Source organism: Furipterus horrens, unplaced genomic scaffold (assembly GCF_987537825.1).
Source record: "Furipterus horrens unplaced genomic scaffold, mFurHor1.1.pri manual_scaffold_10, whole genome shotgun sequence".
Taxonomy (NCBI): Eukaryota; Metazoa; Chordata; class Mammalia; order Chiroptera; family Furipteridae; genus Furipterus; species Furipterus horrens.
In genome coordinates this window covers 85,599,161-85,622,554 of record NW_028327180.1, presented here as the reverse complement: position 1 = coordinate 85,622,554, position 23,394 = coordinate 85,599,161, and the positions used below count along the sequence as shown (strand labels likewise).

At 45.7% G+C, this 23,394-nt stretch overlaps 1 protein-coding gene across 1 annotated transcript in view; it reads right to left on the bottom strand.

Moving 5' to 3' along the window:
• GALNT10 (polypeptide N-acetylgalactosaminyltransferase 10) overlaps positions 1–23,394 on the bottom strand; it is a 165,378-nt gene that overhangs the window by 74,190 nt on the left and 67,794 nt on the right. The window contains exons 2-3 of the mRNA XM_090288469.1: positions 14,563–14,665; positions 11,948–12,086 (exon numbers count right to left, since the gene is read on the bottom strand). Coding sequence (XP_090144595.1) covers positions 11,948–12,086; positions 14,563–14,665 — 242 coding nt within the window. The remainder of the gene's footprint in view (positions 1–11,947; positions 12,087–14,562; positions 14,666–23,394) is intronic.

Below are 23,394 nucleotides of genomic sequence, written 5' to 3'. Positions count from 1 at the left end.
CTCCTCCTGTATTAGGCCTCAGATCCCAGTAGAGAGGCCTGGGGGTGGCGGATAGAAGGCCACCACCCACCACAGTGACATCCCCCTTTGAGCAGTCCCCTTTAAGACCTGTTTGCATGTTGTCTTGAGATGTCAACACTGGAAGATGGCAACCGCCCAGTTCCTTTGTGTATGGTAAACACAAAGCATGCCCTTGCCGACGGCTGCAGAGGAGCCACAGAGAATGTGGTCTCCAGGAAGGGGAAACCAGGGCACTGCTCCCAGAGAAAGAGGCTGGGTTTGGCTGTGACCAGACAGTAACAACCTCTGCCTCCCACACTTCCTTGTGCCTGATGGCGTAAGAAGCCCTCTTCCCTGTCTCTCCTCTAATCTGCACCAACTGCTGGGGGGGTGGGGTGGGAGGAATGAACCAGCAAGTGTTCACCCCGTTTTCCACATAAGGAAAGCGGAGCGCAGAAAGGTAAGTGGCTTGGATCCAGGACTCAAATCTAGATAGTATCTGTTTAAAATAACGTTTATATGTGTTTCCTGATGACAGAAGTGGCAGCTGCTCAATGTAATCGTCTGGAAAACACAGAGGGGCTAAAGGAGAACTGATAAGAAGAGCAGCAGCCTGCCTGGTGCTGACACCCGGGGCTGACCTCTGACAAACAGCACTGGCCTCTGCACGCTCCTCTGAATACAGAGCTGCTTCTACCACACGGCATCCAAACCTCCGTGGGTGCCCAGACACAGCATGGCCCCCCGAGACACCTGGAAGAGCCCCTCTGTAGGCAGGTTCGGACTGCGATGCCCTCCCAGAGGTCAAAGCAGCGACACAGTGAAGCTTCGCATCGATCTTACGGACCTCTTGGCTCAATGTTTCTGGCCCCAGATGGCACCATAGAAGAAACACCTGTGGAGTTTCGAACCCTGCAACTAAGACCTGAGTGAGCAACACTCCAGGCTTTGCACAAGCGCTCCCAGGTTTCCAGCCTGACGAGGTCCCTACCCGACAGGGCCAAGTTAAGTCAGAAAGCGCACAGCGTGAGGACAGAGGCGCAATCGGGGGTGCTCCTGACGCACACTGAAACGGGAAGGAGTACTGTCACTGGGGAAAGATTACACAAATGTGAAAAATTCAACTATAGAATACTGATAAGCAGTTAAAAAATAAGGTGCAAGGTGATAATGATGATAACAGAAAACATCTGTGAAGGATTTCCATTATGCCAGGTAATGTTCTAAGCACTTTAGATGCATTAAGTCACTTAATTGTCATATTGCTCTTACGAAGCAGGGACTCTCATTGCCTCCATTACGAAGAGGAAACAAGGCAGACAGAAGTAAGCTGTTAAGGTTAAATAGCTGGTAAGGGCTGGAGCCTGAATTTAAACCCATCTGTCCTTTATACATACTATATTTTTATAGAGATAATGTATCCACGCTATTAATTACATAAGTAAAAAGAAGAACAAATAGATCAAAAACAAAAATTGAGGGAACTAAGTAGGAGCCTGAAGTCCTGGCTTCTAGCTCCTGCTCTGCCACTTAACAAAGTAAGTCCCCTCTTCTTTCCAGATCTTATATCAATAAGGGGGCTGGACTGATGTGATGGGTAAGTCTTGTGTGCCTGCTCTGTATTCCTTCTCCTATTCCTGTATTCCTATTCTTTTGGTAACACCATCCCGATTTTCCCTGGGGAGTCTCCCACCCCTCACTTTGATAAATAAGGTTTGCAGGGAGGTCCCTGCCTTTCCTTGAAGGTGGGCAAGGGAGCCTGGCTCAGCCAATCAGAGTGTTGCATGTTCCCAGCCACAATGAGGGGTTCAGGGATGGGCACCTGTAAATCAGAGTAAATCTTGGCTGAGACAACTGGGAGAGAGGTAGGCTCTTTTCCACCAAAACCAAACATGGGAGGACACAAGTGTGGTCTGCCTGGGGCCACCATGTAGACCCTTCCCTGTTTTAAAATGGTCAATGGATTAGAAAACAGAGCCAGAAGTTAGAGAGAGATCCCTGCTGGCATCATTTAGGGACTTGAATCCAGTTGTAGCTGAAGCCAAAGTCTGTTCCTGGCCTTTTCAGTTACATGAACTGATACATTTTTGTTTCTTAAGTCAGTTTGAGTTAGGTTTATATCACTTGTAACTAATAGAATCCCTGCTGCTATAACTGGATGATCTTTAAGCCCTTTCAGTCAAAGGAACCTGTTTTGCACCTAATGATGGAAATGTTTACTGAGCACCTACTACGTGACACACACTATACTATGCCCTGAGATTATAATGGTGAGGAATAAGTTGTTGTCCCTGTCCCATGGGATACAGAGTTGAATGGAGGAGAAGACAGTAAGAAAGTAAGCAGTAAGCAGTAAGAAATTATGATAATTTTCCTCCTTGCATATGAATGTGAGGTGAAAATAGAATGAAAACAGCCTGGAAAGACTGGCGCATCCATGCGCCCAGCCCTGCGCCTTGTAGACGGTCAGTGGGCAATGGATGGTTGCTGGGTTGAACTGGAGTTAGAAGGGCCTAGTCCAACCCTTTTCTTTTCCAAATAAGGGAGCGAGGCTTAGGGGATGAGACAGGCACTGGGTTGCTCTTTAACACAGTCTGGCTGGAATCAGAGGAGCCGGAAGATGAGTGTGACAATTTGTGCCCAGGCTGACGTCTTTATGAAGGTCCTTTTCCATTCAGGGGTTTTGCTGAGTGCCGCCTACACTCACCAGCTCTTCCTGCTTCTCAACAGACAGAAAAGAGAATAACAGACATTTATTAATATTAATTAGGTGCTTCTGCACCACCAGTTCATCACCGGTTTCTCACCCCCTGACCTGCACCAAGGCCTTCAGGTTAAGCAAGATTGGTTGCGCTTTTTCCCCCTTTGAACTTACATTTTGGAAACCCCTCTGTTTAGATCACATCTAGTTTGAAGACAGTTGTGAAAAATAACAACAACAAAATTTTAAAAAGCTCACAGCAAAATCTGACAGTTTCTTTACCCAGCTGCCCCACATGATAAAACTGGTCCTCCTGCAGATACAACAGTTGATGTAGTCCACGTGCTCAAACTTTAAACACAGGCTGACAGCAGGAAGGAGGAACTCCCATAATCAATATGATCTGCAAGGTCAAGGGGCCTGGGATTCCCAGGATGAAATGATAACCATAAGGACCGCACCTCGGATCTCAGATGTCAGCTGCCAGGCAAATGTTGTTAGGAAGAAATGGGCTTTAACATCAAGTTTCTTAATGATTCATGAATGAGGAGAAAAGAAGAAACAAAAATGTAAAGGTATGTGCTCGAGGATATTTTTGCCACTGTTTGCAGAAGCAAAGACCTGGAAACAACCTGCCTGCTGCACTTGTCTCCCCATCACCAGGAGAATGGTTGAATAGATTATATTCTTGTTGAATATTATGCAGCTACTAGAAATACACTAGAAATGTGACCATTATAGTAAACAAAGCTCCTTATAGAATAAAAAGCTATTTATAGAATAAAATACAAAGCCACATTTTTGTAAAACAAAACCTCAGGCCTCTTCACATGTCTATATATGTTGCATAAACAAAGGAAAAACTATAGAAAGCTAAGTTGTTACCATTTACTACCTGGGCAGATTAGGAATAGAGAGGGGTGTGTATACAGTGGTGGTGGTGGGGGACTGTTGATCTCTCCCCTCGAAAAAGTGTGGAGAAGGAGGCTTACAATTAGGAGGGGATTACATTCTGTTCTATGTAAGGCTGTTCCCAAACTAAGCTGCTCTATGCTTGTCTTAGCATGCTACCCTTGACACCATCTTAATGAAGGGCGAGCACTAATAATCGCCTTTTTCTTCCAGTCATTATTCTCTTTTTACTTACACCCTTTCAGGGCCAATACCACTTAGCAATCAAACTCATCTCTGCAGCCAGTTTTACTGAGCGCCATTTATCTGCTTCTGGACAAGCATGTATTACCTTCTGCACGGTGAAGGAAACGTGACACCAGCAGTCTGCAGGCTGTGTCCCCTTACCCAGCCACTCCTGCTTGCAAGAACTTTCATGCACAAAGGATGAGAATTTTAACACGTCTCTCCCTTGAAAATGGGGGACATTTGTAACAGTGTCAACAATAAATATAGAAAAAAAGAAATATATCGACTACAAAACAAAACACAAAACCGTCTTCCTCCTTCTTGGTGAAGAATGGGTCTCAGTCCGTGCGTGATGCCGTAGAAAGCATACGCTCGGATCACGGTTTGATTCTTCTGTGCCTACTACTGCTGTGTGAACTGGAGCAAAGAGCTGAACTTTTCCCAGGCTCAGTTTGTGCATCTGGAAAATGGAGCTAGCGAACCCCATTAGACACAATTTCAGAGAGACTGGCATCACAGAGGAGCTGTGATAATGTTTTTGTAAACAAGGCGATAATGTCGAAACAGAGAATAAAAGGGACCATCACACAAAACCCCAAAGTGGGGACAAGCAAGCCCAGGCTGGTAAAGCACTCAGCACTCAGCATATAACCACTTGATAAATGGGAAACGTTACTATTAATGGAGAGCACAGCCTCCACTTCTATTAGAGTAAGAAAATGCATCTGTTTACAGGATGATAAAAGAACCTCAAACCACACATCAGCTGACGTGGGTGTCGGGTGGTTTCTACCCAGCATAAATCGTAGGGACACATGCCCATTTGATTCTTAGATGACAGGCAGCCATTTTTCCTCGTAAGCCAATTTCAACCCAAAGGCTGAATTCATTGAAACCCATTTTTAAAACTACAGGAAAGAACTCGATTTGAGAAATTTTATTGGCTGCTATTTTATTTTAAGGCTTATAAGCACCTTTAAATCCCAATTTTAGGTCCGAAGGATCAATAATGTTGTCTTGAAAGCAAGACCATTGTTCAGAAAGGAGTCATATAATTTCAGAGAGCCGATTTAAGTCTCCTGAAAAATCAGGGAGGCTCAAAAGAAAGCTGGACTTTTTTCCTTTCACAGCTCACAAATCGTCCAAGCTCCAGTCCCTCTTTCTGCCCCCCCCCCTCGTCCCCACCCAACTGCCTGGCTAATAACCTGCCAGACTAGGGAGTCTGCATCAGCCACATCCTGGGCATCTATGGGGCGCTAATATCATACGAAAGTACTCCATTGTAAGTGTCCAGTAAGCTTACTCTACCCCATGACTTACGATAAAGAGGGTAAAAACAGCTCATATGTACAAAAAGTGTCTTCCAAGCCTATTACGGTTCCATGGAGGCTCTGACAAATGTCTGGGCACTGTGGGTGTGCAGTGGGGGAGTGGTGGACCCAAGGCTCCAGCCATTCACCTCCACTGCAGAAGGTGGGCACCGCCCTCACCATCACCTGAACATGGCACACAGATGCCACCGACCACGCCACAGACCACAGATGATCTTGGGACAGGTTTAGATTTACATCTGTTATGCCTCAGGCATTTCTTGCTATTCAAGGGAAGTGAGTTAATTAAAACTACAATAAAAACACAGCTACTCAGCAAAGGATCCTGTCACCATTTCCATTTTTCACAACACAAATGGCGCCATTAATTCAACTGTCTACTTGACATAGTCATTTGGATGTTTAATAACGTCTTAAACTTGACTGAAAGCAAAATCTTGGTCTCCCCTCAACCTAGTCTTTCCAAAGACTTTGTTCCTGTAATGACTACTCCCACCTCCCAGTTGTTCTGGCAGAAACCTTGCTGTTATTCTTGACTCCTCTCTTTTTTTCTCACATCCATACTGCCTGTAAGTCAATCTTGTTGTGACCATCTTCGGCAAGTATCTGGAATGTGGCCATCGCTCCTCTGTGGCAGCCACTGTGATCTGCGTCACTGCCACTTCCCTGTCTTGCTGTACACACTCCCTAACTCTTCCCCTGCTTCTACCCCTGACTGCCTACAGTCTGTACTTAACAATACAACCGAAGTTCTTTGAGGACGTAAATCAGATCATGTTGCTCGCTGCTCAAAGCCCTCCAGGGCCTCCCATCTCATTCGTTTTGGTAAAAAACAAAGCCCACCATGGCCCTGACCACCCCCCTGCACCTCTCTAGCCCTGCTTCTCATCACTCTCCTCCTGGCTGACGGGGTTCTGTAAGGCAAGTCAATCATGATGACCACAGGGCCTCTGCACTGGTCTCCTCTGCTTACAGGGTTCTTCCCCCAGGGGACTGCCCTGCTAAGCGCCTCACTTCTTCATATCTCTGTTCATGTCCTCTTATCAGAGAGGCATTCCCATCATTTTCTCTACTCCTTACTGTCCATCTTTTCCCCTACATTACTTACCATCATCTGAAAAATTAATATATGTAATTGTTTGTTTATGACCTCCCCCCCAGTGGAATGTAAGCTCAAAGAGGGAAGGACATTTTGCCTATTTTGTTCATTGCTGTTTCCCCAGGGCCAAGTTCACACAATAAGCACCCATGGTAGGCACACGATAAATATTTGCGGAATAAATGACTTGCAGAAACAGTTTCAAATAACTAACAGGTTTGAGAGTTTGAGCTCTCTTCAAGGCAGGGACTGACACCATGTCATTTTAGTATAAATGACTGGCGGTCGGCTGCATTTTAGGTAGGCTATAGATTGGGGGCGCAGTGGGAAAGGACACTCTTAACACACATACACAGTGACCTTAGATTAAGTCCCCGATTTAATTAGCTCTGGACACATCCATGAGGTGGCCGTGCAGGGCAGGAGCCCAAGAACACAGGCAGCAGCTTCCTTTGGCCCCCCGAGTCCCTAACACGGATGCAGCTGGCGATGCCTTCTGGGTCAGGAAAGCTCAATTCTTTCTTTCTCTCTTTTTTTTTTTTTTAGTATATTTTATTGATTTTAGTGCTACAATAGTTCCAACTTTCTCCCCTTTGCTCCCCTCCTCCCAGCATCCCCCCTCCCCTAGCAATCCCCCCCTCAAGTCCATGCCCACTAGTCGTACATACAAGCTCTCCCGCCTCACCCCCTCATATATTCTTCTTTAAGAAAAAAAAAATTAATTAATCATTTTAACAATAATAAATAACAATCCCTCCCTCTCAGACTAGGAAAGCTCAATTCTTGTGACATCCTCGCCTTTCTTGCTCAGGCTTACGTCACCATTCTTGAAGATTCCCCTTGTTTCTGAAGGAGCTCATCAGTAGTCTGCCGGGCACTCAAGGGGACTTTCTGTGGCCCAATCTCCGTGCAGCCCTCTCCTCTTTCATACATTGTCCTGTGAACTCTGTGCCTCTTTGGCCTCTCTGGACTCTCAGCTTCATCAGCTCAACTCAGGAAGCCCTGGGGGCTCTACCTGGGCAGCCCCTCCTTGCATCATGGCTTGAAAACTCTCCAGACAATAAGCTCAGACAGTTGACTGCTGTCCTCCTTTGCTTCCTCGCTCTTTAGGATTACTGGCCTTCATATCCTGGAAGTGGCCTTTTATTTTTTTTCCAGCTGTTGCAGGCAGGCGAGTAAATCTGGTGCCTGTTACTCCGTCTTGACCCCTAAACAGCATTTTTAATGTCGATGTGTATGTGCATTTACGTTGGGGCACTAATATTATTATTATTACTACTACATATGGGATTGGCTTTAACTTCCTGTGCTTTCAAGTAGCCTTTTTTTCCAGAGTATATATTTGTAACATGTTTGTCAAACCTTAATAGGCTATAACTCCCTCCATTGTTGCTTTTGTAAACTGTTGGGGGGTAAAGGTGCTCCATAGAATATTATAGTAATATGAGCTTATAAATTCCTTTCAGGAAATTCAGCATGTACCATAAAGGAATAATGTTAATTTAACAAAAAGGAAAAGTAAAAAGGGGCATGGACCTGGGACTCTGGTAGACTTGGGCCTTTTATTGCAACAAAGATTCCATTCAGGTTCATTCATTTCTGGAAGCTAACCCCATGGACCAGAGAAAGCAGTCAGGGTTGTAGGCTGTTTTCACTCCCACTATGGACACTCTTTACACGGGAGAAACTGATCACGCAACAGAGGGCTTTGGATAGGAACCTTCATACTCAGGTTACTTTAGCAGCTGGGGCTCCACTGCCATCAGCTCTGTGCCCCAGAGGGGCCTCCGTGTGCGGCTGGTACAGAGCCCGCCAGGGAGCAGGGAAAGGGGCCAGCCCACCAGCCAGCCTCTGTTTTGCTCCCTTGGCAGGAGGTGCAGAGGGCAGACCCGCTCAGAGCCAGCTGGCCGCCTCCCACAGGCAAGCCCAGCAAGTCAGGCTGAACTTTCTCGTTTCCATTCTCTGCGGCTGCACGCTCCCCAGTGCAGCTTCTGGTGGAAGCAAACGCAGCTGGCACAAACAAACAGCCCCGCCACCCTGTTCTTGACATGCTGCTGCCAAAATCCAGTTCGAAGGAATAAAAGGCAAACATAAACCTCAGCTCCTGCTGGGGAAGTTGTTTAAGCTAAAAGAAACTGGAGGGAATGAGCAGCTCAACGGGTCTAATTTATCCACACATTTCTGCTGTCAAACTGCAGGAATGCTCCCCTCCCCTGGAAAAAAGGAAAAGCTCTTCAAGACATCTGTCAACTCATTTCTGAAAAGTCAGCTTCCACCACTGGGGATTCTGGAAAAAGGGGGCAGGGTTGTCAGGAGCACTGGGTTTGGCAACATCTTTTGCTGTAACTTGGATGCTGGCTGGGTGGGCAGGCTGGTAACAGAGGGGCCTGTGGTGTGCTTGGGCTCAATTCCTATCCCTCCAGAGTAGGGGTTCCTTGCTTACCCATGTCCTGGACCCCTCTGCCAGGCTGGTAAAATATATGGATGCTTCTGAGAGCAATGCTTATAATTCATAAAATAAAATAGACAAGATTGTAAAAGAAACCAATTAGACTGAAATATAGTTATTGAAACAATAAAAAATGTATAATACAGTAATAAATGTGCTTCTGCAGGAACACATTAAACCACAGGATCGAGTGGTAGTTCTAAAAACTCCCTTCATCTCAAAGCAGTGCTGGGTGCCCATGGCGTTTCAAGATGTCTGTAAAGTGATGAGAAAGTACACTGTTTCTTTTGGTGACTACATCACAGATGCTCTGTTGCCTACAGTCACCAATGGGGGGAACACCAAATTTTAGTTAGAGGTTAAAATAAAAAAGCAATGTTTTTCTCCTCCAAGTTTACAGACCCTCCCGAGTCTTCTCCACGGACCTCAGAACTCCTAGATTAAGAAGACCTTTCTTTTTTCTTTCTCTTGGCTCCGTATCTAAGGGAGGAAAGAGCACTGCATTGGGAGACCAAGGGCCCGGATCCCCATCCCGGCTCCACTTCTAACTGGCTGAAAGACTCATCCTTGTAATTCCAAAGCTGAAGAATGTGTACAGACTTGCCTGGAGGCCTTTTCCCAGGCAGTTCTCTACCTGCAACGTCTTCCACAAAGGCTCATGGGGGTGTCCTGAGCTTCCAAGCACTCTCTGCCTCCCGCTATTTCTGGTCTTCTCGGCTGTGGCGTACTGGCCTCCTCCTGCCTTCTGTCCCACCCCTTGCACAAGGCAGTAATAATGGCTCACTGAACACTGTGTTCTTGGTGTCAAGCACAGGGCTTGGCACATGACAGATCATTATTTATACACAGGGCGGGGCAAAAGTAGGTTTACAGTTGTGAACGCACAAAACACAGAATTTATTCTTATATATTATTTATTAATTATTGTATGACTTTCCACATGAATAACTGTAAACTTGCTTTTGCCCCACTCTGTATTTACTGAATACACAGATGAATGGATGGATGAAAGCTGTGACCACACTCAGCTTCTCTCTCTCACTGTAAAAATATTCCTATTTCATACCAGTAGTTCTCAACCCTGGTCACATGTGAGAATTGCTTTGAAAAATTTTAGAAAATACTGAGACCCAGGCCGTACCTACAGAGATCAAAAGCCCAGTGGCTTGGGGTGGTGTCCTTGCCTTTGTGTGTTTTTAAAAGCATCCCAGGCCCAGCCAGAGTTGAGAGCCCACAGTGCCACTGAAGAGCTGAGGTGAGGGTGTAAAGGTCCCAGATGGACCTCTCTCTGAGACCTAGAAAGGTGATATTAGTGCAGAATGCTAAACTCCGCAAGCGGCTAAACTCATAAATTGAGTTTCTGACCCTCAGAGTCAGGTCACAGTTCTGAATCCAGAAACATCCGTAATATCTGAACTACATGTTCAGACTTGGATGAAAAAATTCTCAGGCCTGACCACAAAGACCATGAAACAAATTGTAAATCCCATAGGCAAGCACACTGAGCCCCCTGCCCCGCCCCCCCATAGAAATCCTTACAGAGAGGGCCCAGTCCTGGGCGAGCAGCACACCTTGTAGCTACGTGGTTTCCTACCTACCAAGTAGAGATGATAATAGAACTTCCAACTCAAAGCACTGTTGCAGGAACTGACAGCTGTAACGGGGCTGAAAGCATTTTGTGACTAGCCAAACATGCTATGAAGATTAATTCTTGATCATTGCATTCTACCAGTTGAGCTCTTATAGGTGGAGAGGCCTTATGGTTCAGTGATTACAAACACAGATTCTAGAGTCAGAATTTTTGCATACCATCTTTGGGGCCACCTCTTACCATCTGTGTCATTTTACGCAAAGTATTTAAGCTTCTTATGCCTCAATCCCCCATCTGTAAAATGGTGATAATAAAGGTACCCCTCTCATCAAGTTTCTGGGAAGTCTGGCTGAGTGAATGCACTTAAAGTTTCCAGAATGTAAGTTCTAAAATTTCAGCGGGCATCAGAATCAACTGAAGGGAGAACTTGTTGAAACACACAGTGCTGGACTCCATCCCAGAGCTTTTGATTCAGCAGATCTGGACTGGGAGTGGATAATCTGCATGCTAACAGGCTCCTAGGTGACGTTGGTATGACTGGTTTGGGAGCCACACTTTGAGAACCATTGGCTTAGAATAATGCCTGGTGTACAGTAAGCACCAAATCAATATCAGCTGTTATCTTTTCCTGGGCTCTACTTTTCAGACCCTTAACAGAACACTTCATGCTCCAGGGCTACTCAGTGCTGTTTCTGTGTGGAGCCATTCTGAAATCCACTTGCAGCTGTTCCCAAAGTGTGAACCAAGGCAAGCTGCAGAAGCACCCATGGGCATTATTTATAATGCCAGCTCTTCAGCCTCAACCCAGACCTCCTGAATCGGGAATTACTGGGGTGAAGCTCAATATCCTGATTCTAATGCACATCAGCTTTAAGAACAACAGGTGTACTAGAAAATCACCATGATCACCGCAGTAACCCTACTGACAATGTCCAGGAGGCAGGATGGCTTCATGTCCAGAGTAAAGTTTTTGGTTGAACTGGAGCCTAACACCTAGCTCAGATCTTTATTCACCTTGTGGCCTCATATGACTTATGACTTTAACCCTCAGTTTCCTCATCTATAAAATGGGCGTCAGTTAGGATCCACCCACCTGAGATGATGCAAAAATAGTGCCCGCCACATGCTACCTGTTCAAAGGACAAGGCTGTCACAGTTATTATCATCGTTACAATAGGTCCTCTCTCAAAAGACTTGAGATAGCTTCTAACAAAGACATGAATATTCAGGTACACAGGAGAGCTAACATAAAGATTAAAAAAGAGAGAGAGAAATGTCACATATAGAAGGTGGCAGGTTGAAACTGCCACTGCAATTGTTGTCTAAAGTAAGGTTTGAATGTCCCTGGGGTGGGGTGTTAGGGGAAGAGCCAAGAGGAAATGCAGAGAGTTCCATGTTCCCACTGTCTGAACAGAGAGGGGTGATTGGCTCTTTTGGGGAGACATCATCGTCCCTTTGCCACACCAGCTCTACATTCTAGAAGCATCTGATCGCATCAACCTTTGCACAAAGGCCCTGTGTAACAGAAGGGACTCTCCTCCAGCAGCCCCTCATGTACCTGTTTTCTTAATTGATTTCCAACAGGAGCCAAGGGAAAAATCTGTACATTCCAGAGGATGAGTGATGTTACACTTACTTTGGGTGCCGAATATCAGGGAGAGAGCGATTCAAGGAGATTTTATCACTGACGTAGATGTTAAATCCATTTTCTCGGTATGCCTGATCCACTCTCTCAGCATCGGTCATGGGGTAAGGTCTTCCTTGTTCTCCATTTCCTAGGGGCAAAGGGCACAGTCAACGGTGCTAAATGAATGAAGTGAGGGGAAGAGGATGAAAAATAGGATCAACCACAAAGATAAAACTTAAGTTTGATACAGAGTGTCCGTCCAGATTTTGCACGGGGAAGTATACAGAGGGGAGGGGGAATGAGCGTTTAGTCACAGCCAAGTCACACACTCTATGAACCTTGTCCTCATGTAACGAGGACATGAGAGCCTTCAACCTGCAGAAGGATAAACAAGGACTAAGAAAGGTTATAAAACCCGGTCTGTGCATTCCAACGCCCATGACCCCTCCACTCTGCCAGGAGCCCTAAAGACTCCTGCCTGGGGAGGCCAGGTCTACCACATACGAGCTGATCAACCCTGGGCCAGTCACAGTGCCTCTCTGAGCTATAGCTGGCTCCCTTCTGGTACCCACAGAATGCTGAGAGAGTCAAATGAGATACTGTGTAGATGAAGGCTTTTTGTAAACTATAAAACACTATATAAATGTGAGGAAATATGATTATTCTCTAGGCAGAGTAAACTTTATACATAAATCAAAATTGCCACAAGTGATAAAAGAGGCTTTGATATTTTTTTTTAAAGCCAATAAACAAATTAACATCTGCTTAGCCTCAGCCAGGGCTGCCTGAAAAGCATTGTTCTGAGTCACAGATTTGGTTGGATAAAGCGCTATTCTTTCTTTTCTCTGCATAATCCAGCCGGGGAAAGAGTTCCTGGTACTCCGGGAAATCACTCCCTGGGTTCCCAGGGAGCAGGTGGGGAGTGGGAATGTCCACACCAAGCCCTGCAATAACAGCCCAGGAACCTGCCACTGGCAAGGGACCTGAAGAAATGGCAGACTCATTGATCAGAAATGATCTCATCTTCCGGAGCTTGGGGTCTGAGCATCAGTCACCTCATTTCCATTTGTAAATTTTGACCACACCAGCTTGATGGGAAGGTGCAAGCTGAGAGGCAGAGCCCGAGAACGGAACAGATTCCACAAGGGACGCCAATGCAGTGGAAGCATCTCTCTCGGGGAGGGAAGCCTCAGGAAGGCAGTGCAGGGGAGCAACGATTCAGGCCCTGGAGCCGGGCAGAGTGGAATTCATGGCCCAGCCCTGCTGCTGCCCAGCTCTGTCATCTTGGGCACGCCTTTAGCCTGTCTATGTCTTGCCTTTTGCCTTTGCATTAATTGGGATAAGAAGATTCAGTGATGACTAAGGAGGTAATGCAGGGCAAGGCGCCTGGTGCGTAGTTAGCACTGCTCATTATTATTCTGAATAATTTCTCCACTGCTTACTCTTTTCTTGCTGGTTAGACCAGTGTTCTAATAATCCTGGCATAATTATCTGGCAAATCAGCTCTTTCAAATGTTTTCTTTTTTAATTTAAGCTCCCCCACCCCCACCCCTTCATTTTAAATTACTGGCATACAGAAAAATGCGTGTCATGTCTTCAGATTTCCCTGAACCTCAGTTAAGTTATCATTTCGGCTCAATTCAAAGACTTGTTGTAATCTCATTTTGTCATAATGTAATTTTAAAAAATCAATAGTGGGTGCCTTTACTGAGATAAAAATGAATCAAATACTAATCCTTTATATGTGACTGGCCCAGGGTGGTAGACCTGGTCTCCCCAGGCAGGAGTCTTTAGGGCTCCTGGCAGTGCTTTCCAGTGTAAAGCTACTTCATACAACACCCTGAGGTTGTCAGGGCAGGAAGCATGAGCCTCACTGACAGGTGGGGAAACTGAGGCTCAAGGATTATGGGATTTATGTGACGGCCACAAAGCTGACGAGAAGTGTTAACACTGCTCTCCTGACTCACAGCCTGGGCTCTCTACAAATGACTCTCCCCCCAATGGCCCTTTCCAACTCCCCAGTGTAACAGAAACTGCTCCAAAGATGAATCAGCTTAAGAAAGTGTTAGCTGAAGCCCACTGAATTCATTCAAGTTCATGACTATAGTGCTGAGTAGGGATCCCCTCTGCCCTCCAGACCTGGGTTCAAATCCCAAGCCTTTCTCTTTCTCCCTGTGTGACTGTGGGCCGACTACCTCACCCCTCTGAACTACAGGTCCCTTCTCATCAAATGGGCCATAAAGACTGATTTGGGGGTTCGCTGAGAAAATGTGCAGTGTGCAACCTGAGCCTTGCTCGCAGTAGGTATTCATAAATGTTGGCTCTTATTATTACTGCTCCTCGTTTTAGTGGCAGGATATCTCCTAAAGGGGAGACATTTTCTCCCGCCCATTAGAGATGGCAGGGTGAATTCCTAAAGGCAGTGGCTCTGGTGATGCGAGTGGAGGAGGGACGGGGTCAGCTCACAGGTGAAGTGGGGGAGTCCAGAATCAGCAAGGGATGATGGCAGATGGAGAGGAGTCAACAGGAAGGTCCAGACACCCCATTAAACGCACAGGGACATGCACACACACACATGCGTGCCCTCCCCATGGGACCTGACGGTGGATGTGCTATCTCCGTACCTACACGCTGAGCATCCCTTCTGATGGCTTCTTTGTCATGCCAGTCCTTCAGCTTCTGCCCATCGCCCAAGGAAAATATCTTCTTTTGCTGATTATGGGATCCCTTAGAAAAAAAGAAAAAAAAAGAAAAGACAAAAACTGTGAAAAATAAAAAGGGGAGATCGTTTAACAGAGATCCAGAAATGCCACTGCCTAAGGGAGCTTTTGGTATTGATTGAATGTCTGTCATGGGCTCATTTACTAGTTCCCTTGATACAAGTCTGTCAGTGCCTGCCACGTGCCTCCCAGGCACACAAAGGCCAGGAAGATGACAGGCACACATCATCCACCCTCTTGGAACTCAAAACCAGCAGGAGGGGAAAAAAACAAAACAAAACAGATGGACAAACATCCCCTTCACTCAAAAGAAAAAGCAGTACGTGTGGCACTTTCAAACAGAAACAAAACAAGGCAAGCCACAAACGTGTGCTACATTTGTACCTTTACATTTTCTAGTATTCACACTGGGAAGAAAAAGAGACAGGTGAAGTTAGTTTTGCTAAAACATATTTTATTTAACCCAATATACTCTTATGTAAAATATTTCACCATGCAATATAAAAATTCATTGACATTCTTTACTTTTTTTTTTTTTTTTTTTGGTACTAAGTCTTCAAAATCCAATGTGTATTTTACAATGGTGTTCGTCTCAATTCAGACCCCTTTCAAGTGCTCAACAGCCACGGGTACCGAATGGGGCAGGTAAGTGACCCCCAGGAAGTGCTACAGGAGTTCACTTCCACCTGGGAGAACTGGACACAGTTTCGTGGACAGGAAGGCATTTGGGCTGAGCTTCAGAGGAGAGAAGTGAGAGGCAGGCAGGGCAAATGGCCTGGGCACAGACTTCCAGGTCTGATAGAGGCGCAGAACCGGGCTTGGCCTTGGTCGTCTCCACAGTTCCCGAGAGGGTCAGTCTCAAAGAGGGCGAACATTTCGCAATCGCGTGGAATGTCTGAACAAGCAAGTGGTGGCTAAAAAAAAAACAAAACAAAACAAAAAGGACTATACAATAGCCCCAAGAGAACAGCACCCAGGGGCCTGGCTTTGAAGGTGTTTATTATGTGTCTGGGAGGGGAGCCCATCCTGGTGGGCCCACTAGGAATCAGTTTCCCTAATTAAACGAGGCTGCATTCCAGTGTCTGGGGTTGTCCAAAGGTGCCAGGTGCTTTCCCATGCCCGCGGTCCATTTGAAGACTCAGTTAGAACTGTCTCAGGGTAATACTGTGTAGGTATCTTCCACGTCCTGGTGGCTGGGCATGGCTTTCCACATCAGCTTGCCCATTAAAAATCCCGCAGACTTGTCCTTGCCACTGTGGCATGCAGAATCCAACAGCCCTGTTTCCTATGTCATTAACTACAAAGACCCGGCATGTGGGGCTTGCTGGAATATCAGCAAGAGAAAGAAGCCACGGGGATAAAATCATCCACATGCCTATTTATTCAGTCTCTGGCTGATTCTCAAGTTAGCAGATTTTTCACAACAGCATAAAATCCTTACAACAGCTCTAAAGATATAACAATCCTTTGTAGTTCTTCTCCTAGAGACCTCTCTGAGTTGCAAGCAGGAAATTCTTAACATTGGTGTGCCGGATGTCTTAGAGAGGAAAGGAAAACTGCAAACGAGGGCCATGTGCTCGCAAACAGTTCTCAGCGTTCGTGGAAATCAGAAGCTGAGCTGGAAGAGCCTTCGGTGGATTTCAACTTTGTTGAGCTACGTTTCTACAGGAGACTCCTCAGTGCTGCCCGGGGAAAGGGGGAGGCAGAGAATAGGAGTGTGACCACTCGGTCCCCGCCCTTAACAATCAGACCAGCAATGCATCTGTCTGCTTTCTGTAGTGGGGTTCCAGGTGGGGTTTCATTTTGAAAAGGTCCTCTGCTAAAAACAAAGTGACAATCACATCTCTATAAACAAGTGAACAAATACGCATAAATATATTTGGAAACCGAGCTAGGGCCTCTTCCCTATTTCACAGACAGGGAAACTGCGCCTTGGGGTGGGCCCGGGACCTGCCCAACTAAATACGTTCCGACGTCAGGACGTCAGGACGTCAGGACTGACTGATCGTGAGCCGTTTAGCCATCTTTGCCTCGGCCCTCCCGCCCAAGGCCTTTTCCCTTTTCTGCTACCCAAAGATTGGGAATTTCGGTTTACTTTGGTCACTGGTGGAACTAAAGAGGCTCTGCAGACGGAGACTGCCCTGGTGGAAGGTCCCAGTCTGAAGTGATTCGCAGAGCGCGGTCCCTGAAAAGAGAAGCACCTGCACCACCTGGGGGTGCAGGCGCGACAACACAGATCCTGTGCAGGAGCTGATGGGGTTTGTCGCCAGAGCGGTTTCTCTCAAAGGGTGGCTCTTGGGAGACCTGGGCCCTCATTACAGATGTAAATTCCTGGGCCCCACACTGAACCAATTAAGTCCAAGGACCTGGAGATAGGAGGCCAGAATGATGTGCTTTAAAACCTATTCCCCATACAATTCTGACTCACAATAAACTTGGAAAAGCACTCGTCTAAATCCAGCTGCCACGTTTTCAGGTATGAACTCTGAGACTAACACGGGTAGAACAGACTTGCCCTAAATCGCATAGCTTGTCAGCCCACAAAACCAAACCAGATCTGGCTGTTCCCTCCCTGGGAGAGACTGGGAGCTTCTTGAAGGCAGGGGCATGTCTGCTTTGGTTCGTCACTGTGCCTTCCTAGGACCATCCCTGGCTCACCTTAGGCCCTCAATAAATATCAGGGGAATGAGTGAATGAATGAATGACTGCTCATCAATGCCACAGGCAGACTAATTCAATGACTCAGGACATTCTGCTTCCAGAGTTGGAAAAACCTAGGTTTCCCTTCCTGGGCAGGAGGACTCAGCTTCCTTGACTGATAAACAGGGAAAACGAACAGAATAACCTGTTATTCTATTGTTGAGCTAATCTACACAAAGCATCTGGCTTAGTGTCTGGCACAAAGTTAGGCCGTTTCAGTAAAGAAATGCTACTATTAATAAATTACTTTTAGAGAAAGGTTATGATATGATGTCTGTGATGGCCATGTTAGGGAGAATAGGAAATGGATGGGAATCTAATAATAAAACTGTGAGACCTGCATAGGCAACCTATTTAACACCAGAGCCAATTCAACCGCTACTGCTGGAAACAGAATTTAGAGCATTTCCTCATGGACAGGAAGTCATATGCCCATGCAGAAATCCGGTGTTCTTCAGGGGGAAAAAAATGTCCTTAATTAATAGTGGCATTCTACAATAGTAACAAATGTCACAAGACCTTTAGCAACAAGAAAGGCTCAGGTAATGCTTTTCAAAAGACAGCAACTCTTATGCAATGGCGATCATTTAATATTATGCAAAAAATCACATCTGGAATTTCAGTCCAGAGATAATTTTCAGTTAATTTCACAGACTCAAAGAGTTGTCTGTAAAAGCAGTGATTACTTTCCTTCAGCAACGATCTTTTGCTACTTTCATTCCCCTCGGTTTGCAGGGGTCCTTTTGCTACAGGAGGCAAAGGGGCGGGGAAGGAGCCTGGCAAGAGAGGCGACGGAGAGTGAGTGGAGGAGGCGGGCAGAATTAATGTGGAAATCACAGCAAATAATAAATTGGAAATGGATTTTGACTGGCTCCTCTAAATAACTGCTCCTGATATCTGCGTGCTTTTACTTAACGTGCCCCTGGAAGAATTGATTAGTGTTCAAACAGCCACAAACTCACACACACAAATGGAATCTTAACCTTTTGTTTAATCACTCTTCAGCATGCCCAGCACCCCTTGGAAGGCGGGCAGGAAGGTGGTGAAGCAAGTCAACTGTACTCTGCCCAAGAGACCCCTGTTAAGGTGCACGCTCAGAGGACACTTGCGTCCTAGCTGAGCTGGCTAGTACAGTACCTTCCCAATGACGGGAAAAGAGTTGTACACTCTCAAATGGCAACGCTGAGAGGAGAACTGAGGTCATTGGTTTTATTCAGGGTCTGACGGCATCTTACAGGCCAGATTCTGCTGCCAATCTCAAGATGGCTTCCCCCGGACCTGCCTCTCAGCTAGCCCTACAAAGGTGCTGGAATCATTTTGTTCTGAGGTTCAAATGACTCCATATAATTCCAAACATTTGCTTATCTTCTAAGTAGATTATTCTAATAACCTTCCTATGAGCACGCACGTTCACAACAAAGCATTCTCTTTAAGGTTGCTGTCAAGGTGATACTTCAAAGAGGGTCTGGTAGGACTTACCTAGCCAAGGTGAAAATTGCTTTAAGCAAACAAGTTTGGACAGCTGGATAAAAGCCCTTTCTTTATAAATTTGGAGGATATAAGCTGGATTGTTTTTGATTTAGTTATTCATTCGTTTCACAAATGAGGATAACTGCATTGATGAACTGAGAACCTACTGTGTCCAAAGAATTGTGGGGAGACAAAGATAAATAAGATCGTCCCTGGCCTCAACAAAGATCATCGATAGGATACAAGTATTAATATGTAAGAAAAGGGGAAACACACAATGCTGTAACGTAAGTACCTTAAAAATTGTACAGATAAGTTCTACAGGTATTTATAAGCGCCAAAGATTACATTCTACCTGAGATGGTCAGGGAAGAATTCTTGTAGAAACAGAGTCCTTGGGAGTTCCATGAAAGGATGGGTAGGATTTTGACTGTTAGCAACGGAAGGGCAGAATCCAGCTGGAGGGAAAGAATGGGCAAAGAAACGAAGGTTAGGAAGTAAGGGGCATGTCTACTGGGCAGCAAGGAGCCTGATTTGGCAAGAGTGAGTGAGGCACAAAAGATTCACGAGCAATGAGGGCAGGGAGTCAGGACCAAAATCCAAGGGCCTGACATTTGAGCCGTGTGGCAGCAGGTGGGAGCCACAGAAGGTGTTTGACCAAGGTACAGGCTGGAAGAGAATTCCAAAAATAACACGTTACTACCTAACCACTTGCAATCAATCCTCCTCTTCTCAGGGGAGATGCAGGGAGAAAGACAATTTGATTTTCATTCAGAAGAAAAGTTCCCTCTTCGCAGGCTGAGGACCCCTCTTATTCCGGCATTCCGCAAGTCAGGCTAAAAAGGGGTGGACCTAACCCCAGCCCCTATCCAGTAGGCTGCTATTTTGAGAAAACCTATTTTTCACTACAACCAGGACCAAGCTGTATGAGAAAACCATCAGCCCTAAAGGGTACCATTTATGAGTGAACAGAGACACGAGAACTCAGTAGCCATGAACGAGACTGCCTATGTCTGCTGGGCCCGCGCCGGGCAGGTCCTTCTGTCCCACCCTGCAGACAGTGGTCAGTTTCCCTCGCACCAGTAACCGTCATCTCAACTCCAAGGTGTTGGAATTGGAAATCTGGATGGGGCCTCATTCCCTAAGAGGGAATGGTCATTCATAGACAGGAACCGTTGTTTAAAAAGGCTGATTCTGTTCAGTAAGTCCTCACTTAATGTCACGCGTAGGTTCCTAAAAACTGGGACTTCAAGTGAAAAGATGTATATAATGAAACCAATGTTCCCACAGCCTAATTGGTATCAGTGAGAGTTAAGGTCCTACAGTGTATTTCTAGTCACAAACAACATCACCAAACTAAAGACTCAAAACATTTCTAACAGTAAGCACTGGAATATATACATTTAAGAAAGATTATTAATAAAAACAAGATGGCTATTTTCCAACCTGCTTATTCTGGTTCAGAGTTGTGGGTGGCGGGAGCCAATCCTAGCAGCTCAGGGCACAAGGCGAGGTGCCCTCCCATTGCAGGGCCACCGACATACACCCACACTCACTCAGACTGGACAATGTAGACACACCAATTCGCCCAACGTGCACATCGTTGGGATGTGGGAGGGAAGTGGAGGAACTGGACAAACCCCATGGGGAGAACATGCAAATGCTGGAGTCCATTTTTTTCCTTATCAACATTTTAATGAAACGATGTTGAATGAACGACATTATTTGAGGACCTGCTATACTTCCAAGGGCAGAAGCATAACACCTACCCAATTTACCCTCTTTTGCACAGATGGTTCTAGAAAAGATCATTAGCATGCTACTTAAGGTGTGAATACTCATTAAAATACTTTTTTAAACAGCAGAGGGAAAAAAAAAGTCAAGGCATTTTGTAATGTCTGTTATCTAAAGGGCAAATGAAACATATAATAATTTCCCCACTTTAAAATGACAGTTGCAACTTGAACCATTTTCTTGAGGAAGTTCCCAAATGTTTTATCATGGGGGGGAGGGCACAATACTCTGATTGATCATTTGATAATGTTCATGTGAGTCTCTCAACTTACCCATCCATCTATCCATCCATCCACTTGAACATATATAATGAGTACAAGCACATGGCAGGCTCTGTGCAACGCATCCAGGATACACTGGTGAGTGAGAGAGACAACGGCCTTCTTTCACAGACCTTAAATTACTGTGTGTGGCATGGGAATACAGACTTTAATCCAGAGCCACAAATAAATTAAAAGTTACAGTGGCATGTGCATAAAAGAAAGGTACATGGAAGCCCTGGCTGCTGTGGCTCAGTGGATTGAGCGTTGGCCTGCGAGCCAAGTGTCGCTGGTACGATTCCCAGTCAGGGCACATGACTAGGTTGCATGTCAGGTTCCCAGTTGGGGGCGTGAATGAGAGTCAACCACACAGTGATGTTTCTCTCCCTCTCTTTCTCCTTTCCCATCTCTCTAAAAATAAAATAAACAAATTAATTAATTAATTTAAAAAAAAAAAAGAAAGAAAGGTACACGGTGCAAAGAAAGTCTCTTGCTTTCAGATCTGATTAGGGTGACTTGATCTATTCAGGGAGGTCAGCAAAGGCTTCCCTGAGGAAATGGATGCAGTATGATTAGGAGTTAACTCACCAGAGAGAGAACAGAGCATTCTAGTCAGAAGGAAAAGCGAGGCTGTGCAAAGGCCCTGTGGCTGGGCAAATAGGATACATAGGTGGGACTGAAAGAAGAGTGGAATGTGTGGTGCACAGAGAAGCAGGAGAAGCCTGGTGGGGATGAGTGGTGGGCAGGGATGAGGATATTTTTGTTTCTCCTTGAAGCATCTGGCAATCCATGTATTTTATATAAGGAGGTGGCAAGAACAGGCTGTGTTTGGACAGCTCTCTGGTCACCAGGTGGGGAAGGGCCAATGAGGCCAATGAGGCCAATGAGGGAGGGTAAACCCTGGCAGGAGACTGTATCAGAGTGGTAAAGGCAGAGATGATACCAAATTGGGCTAGGAAGGCAGAAGTGGGGATGGACATACACTGATTCTTTTTCAAAATAGTCACGGGGATCGTGTCAGTCTGCAGTGAGGAAATGCGACCTGAGAACTTGGACACTTGGGTGATAAGTTCATCTTTAAGATCCATAAGTTCAAGGTCCCATGGATCCAGGTTCACATGACCTGGGGACTGAGCCCAGATCTCCCCTCACCTAGCCTGGTGTTTGTTTTAGTACATGCTACTTTCAAATTTTAACCCTGTTCACAGAGGACAAGTCAGACCTCATAGAATTGTATAAGACATATATTTAACCTTCAGGAATTAAATGACACGTGGACAGAAAGAAAGAAAGAAGTCAGAAAAGGAGGGCGGGTCTGGTGATCCTCCTGTTTCCCGCTCAGTGAGTCTGTGCCCCAGGAGGTGTCCCCAGCGGCCTAGTTCTCTCTGGCCTCTAGAAATGTGGGCATTTTGGTGCTGAGTGAGCCTACTCCTGGAAGGTAAGTATTTTCATTACCTCAGAAGGCACTGTGATGACTTCAACAAAGAGAGTCATCAGCTTTAACAGTGGACTTTGGAGAGGTGGTTTGTCTAAATTCCATGGGCCATTGTCAAGGCCAGTTCTGATTTTATGCTTTTTTCCCCCTGAAGTGGTATGTTTATTATAACCTAACCCTTTCATAAGGTGAAACTTGACTATATTATCAGCATTCTATCCAATTTGTAGATGACTACACTGAGGCTTGGGGAGAAAACTAATATAAGAAGCATTTTGCAAGCTGCCAACCACGTGAGTGTGATCCTCACAGCTACTAGCTCCTACCTCACTCATCAGCCCAGTCATTCCCACATCCCAGTGTCTAGAAAGATGCGAGTCACGTAGTCAGTTCCAGGAAAGGAAAACTTGCTAAAGTGAATCATCCCTCTGCACCTTGTCCGCTAGGGGTCTTGAAAGTCTTCTTGGATGAGATGAATAATCGGCCACAGGAAACCGTCTAACAAGCGTCCTTTCCGGAGGCTCGGTGAACTGAGCATTACAGAGGGTCATTATGGTGCTCCGCAGAGCAGACGTGGGCGGGTAAAGACAGACGCAGGCAAAATGGGCGAGCTGAGTAGAAGACAAGTTCCAAGCCTTTCAAGGACCGAAAAATGACTGCAAACAAATCTGATTTCTAGGTGGGGAATTAGGACTGAGCCCCCAAGTAAGAGAGTAGTTGCTCTCTTAATAGTATTAATTCAACCATCACCCCCCCCCCCCCCCGCCTTCTGAAGATGGCAAAACAAAGTGTATAAGAGCACTTGGTTTGGAGTCAGAAAGACCTACCCTGTGTCATAGTTCAGTATCTAGCACAAAAGTTATTGTGAGGATTAAATGAGATCCAGCAAGTAAAAGTTCTTAGTAGCATTTGAATTTAGGAAGCAGTAAAAACCAGAGCTACCATTAGTAGCTATTATTTGCATAGTGCTTTGCAATTTACAAAGCATTTTGATGTGTATTATCCCATTTCTTCACTACAGTCACACTAGGATGAAGGCAGGCATCACTGACCTAGCATAATATTCTGCCTTGCAGA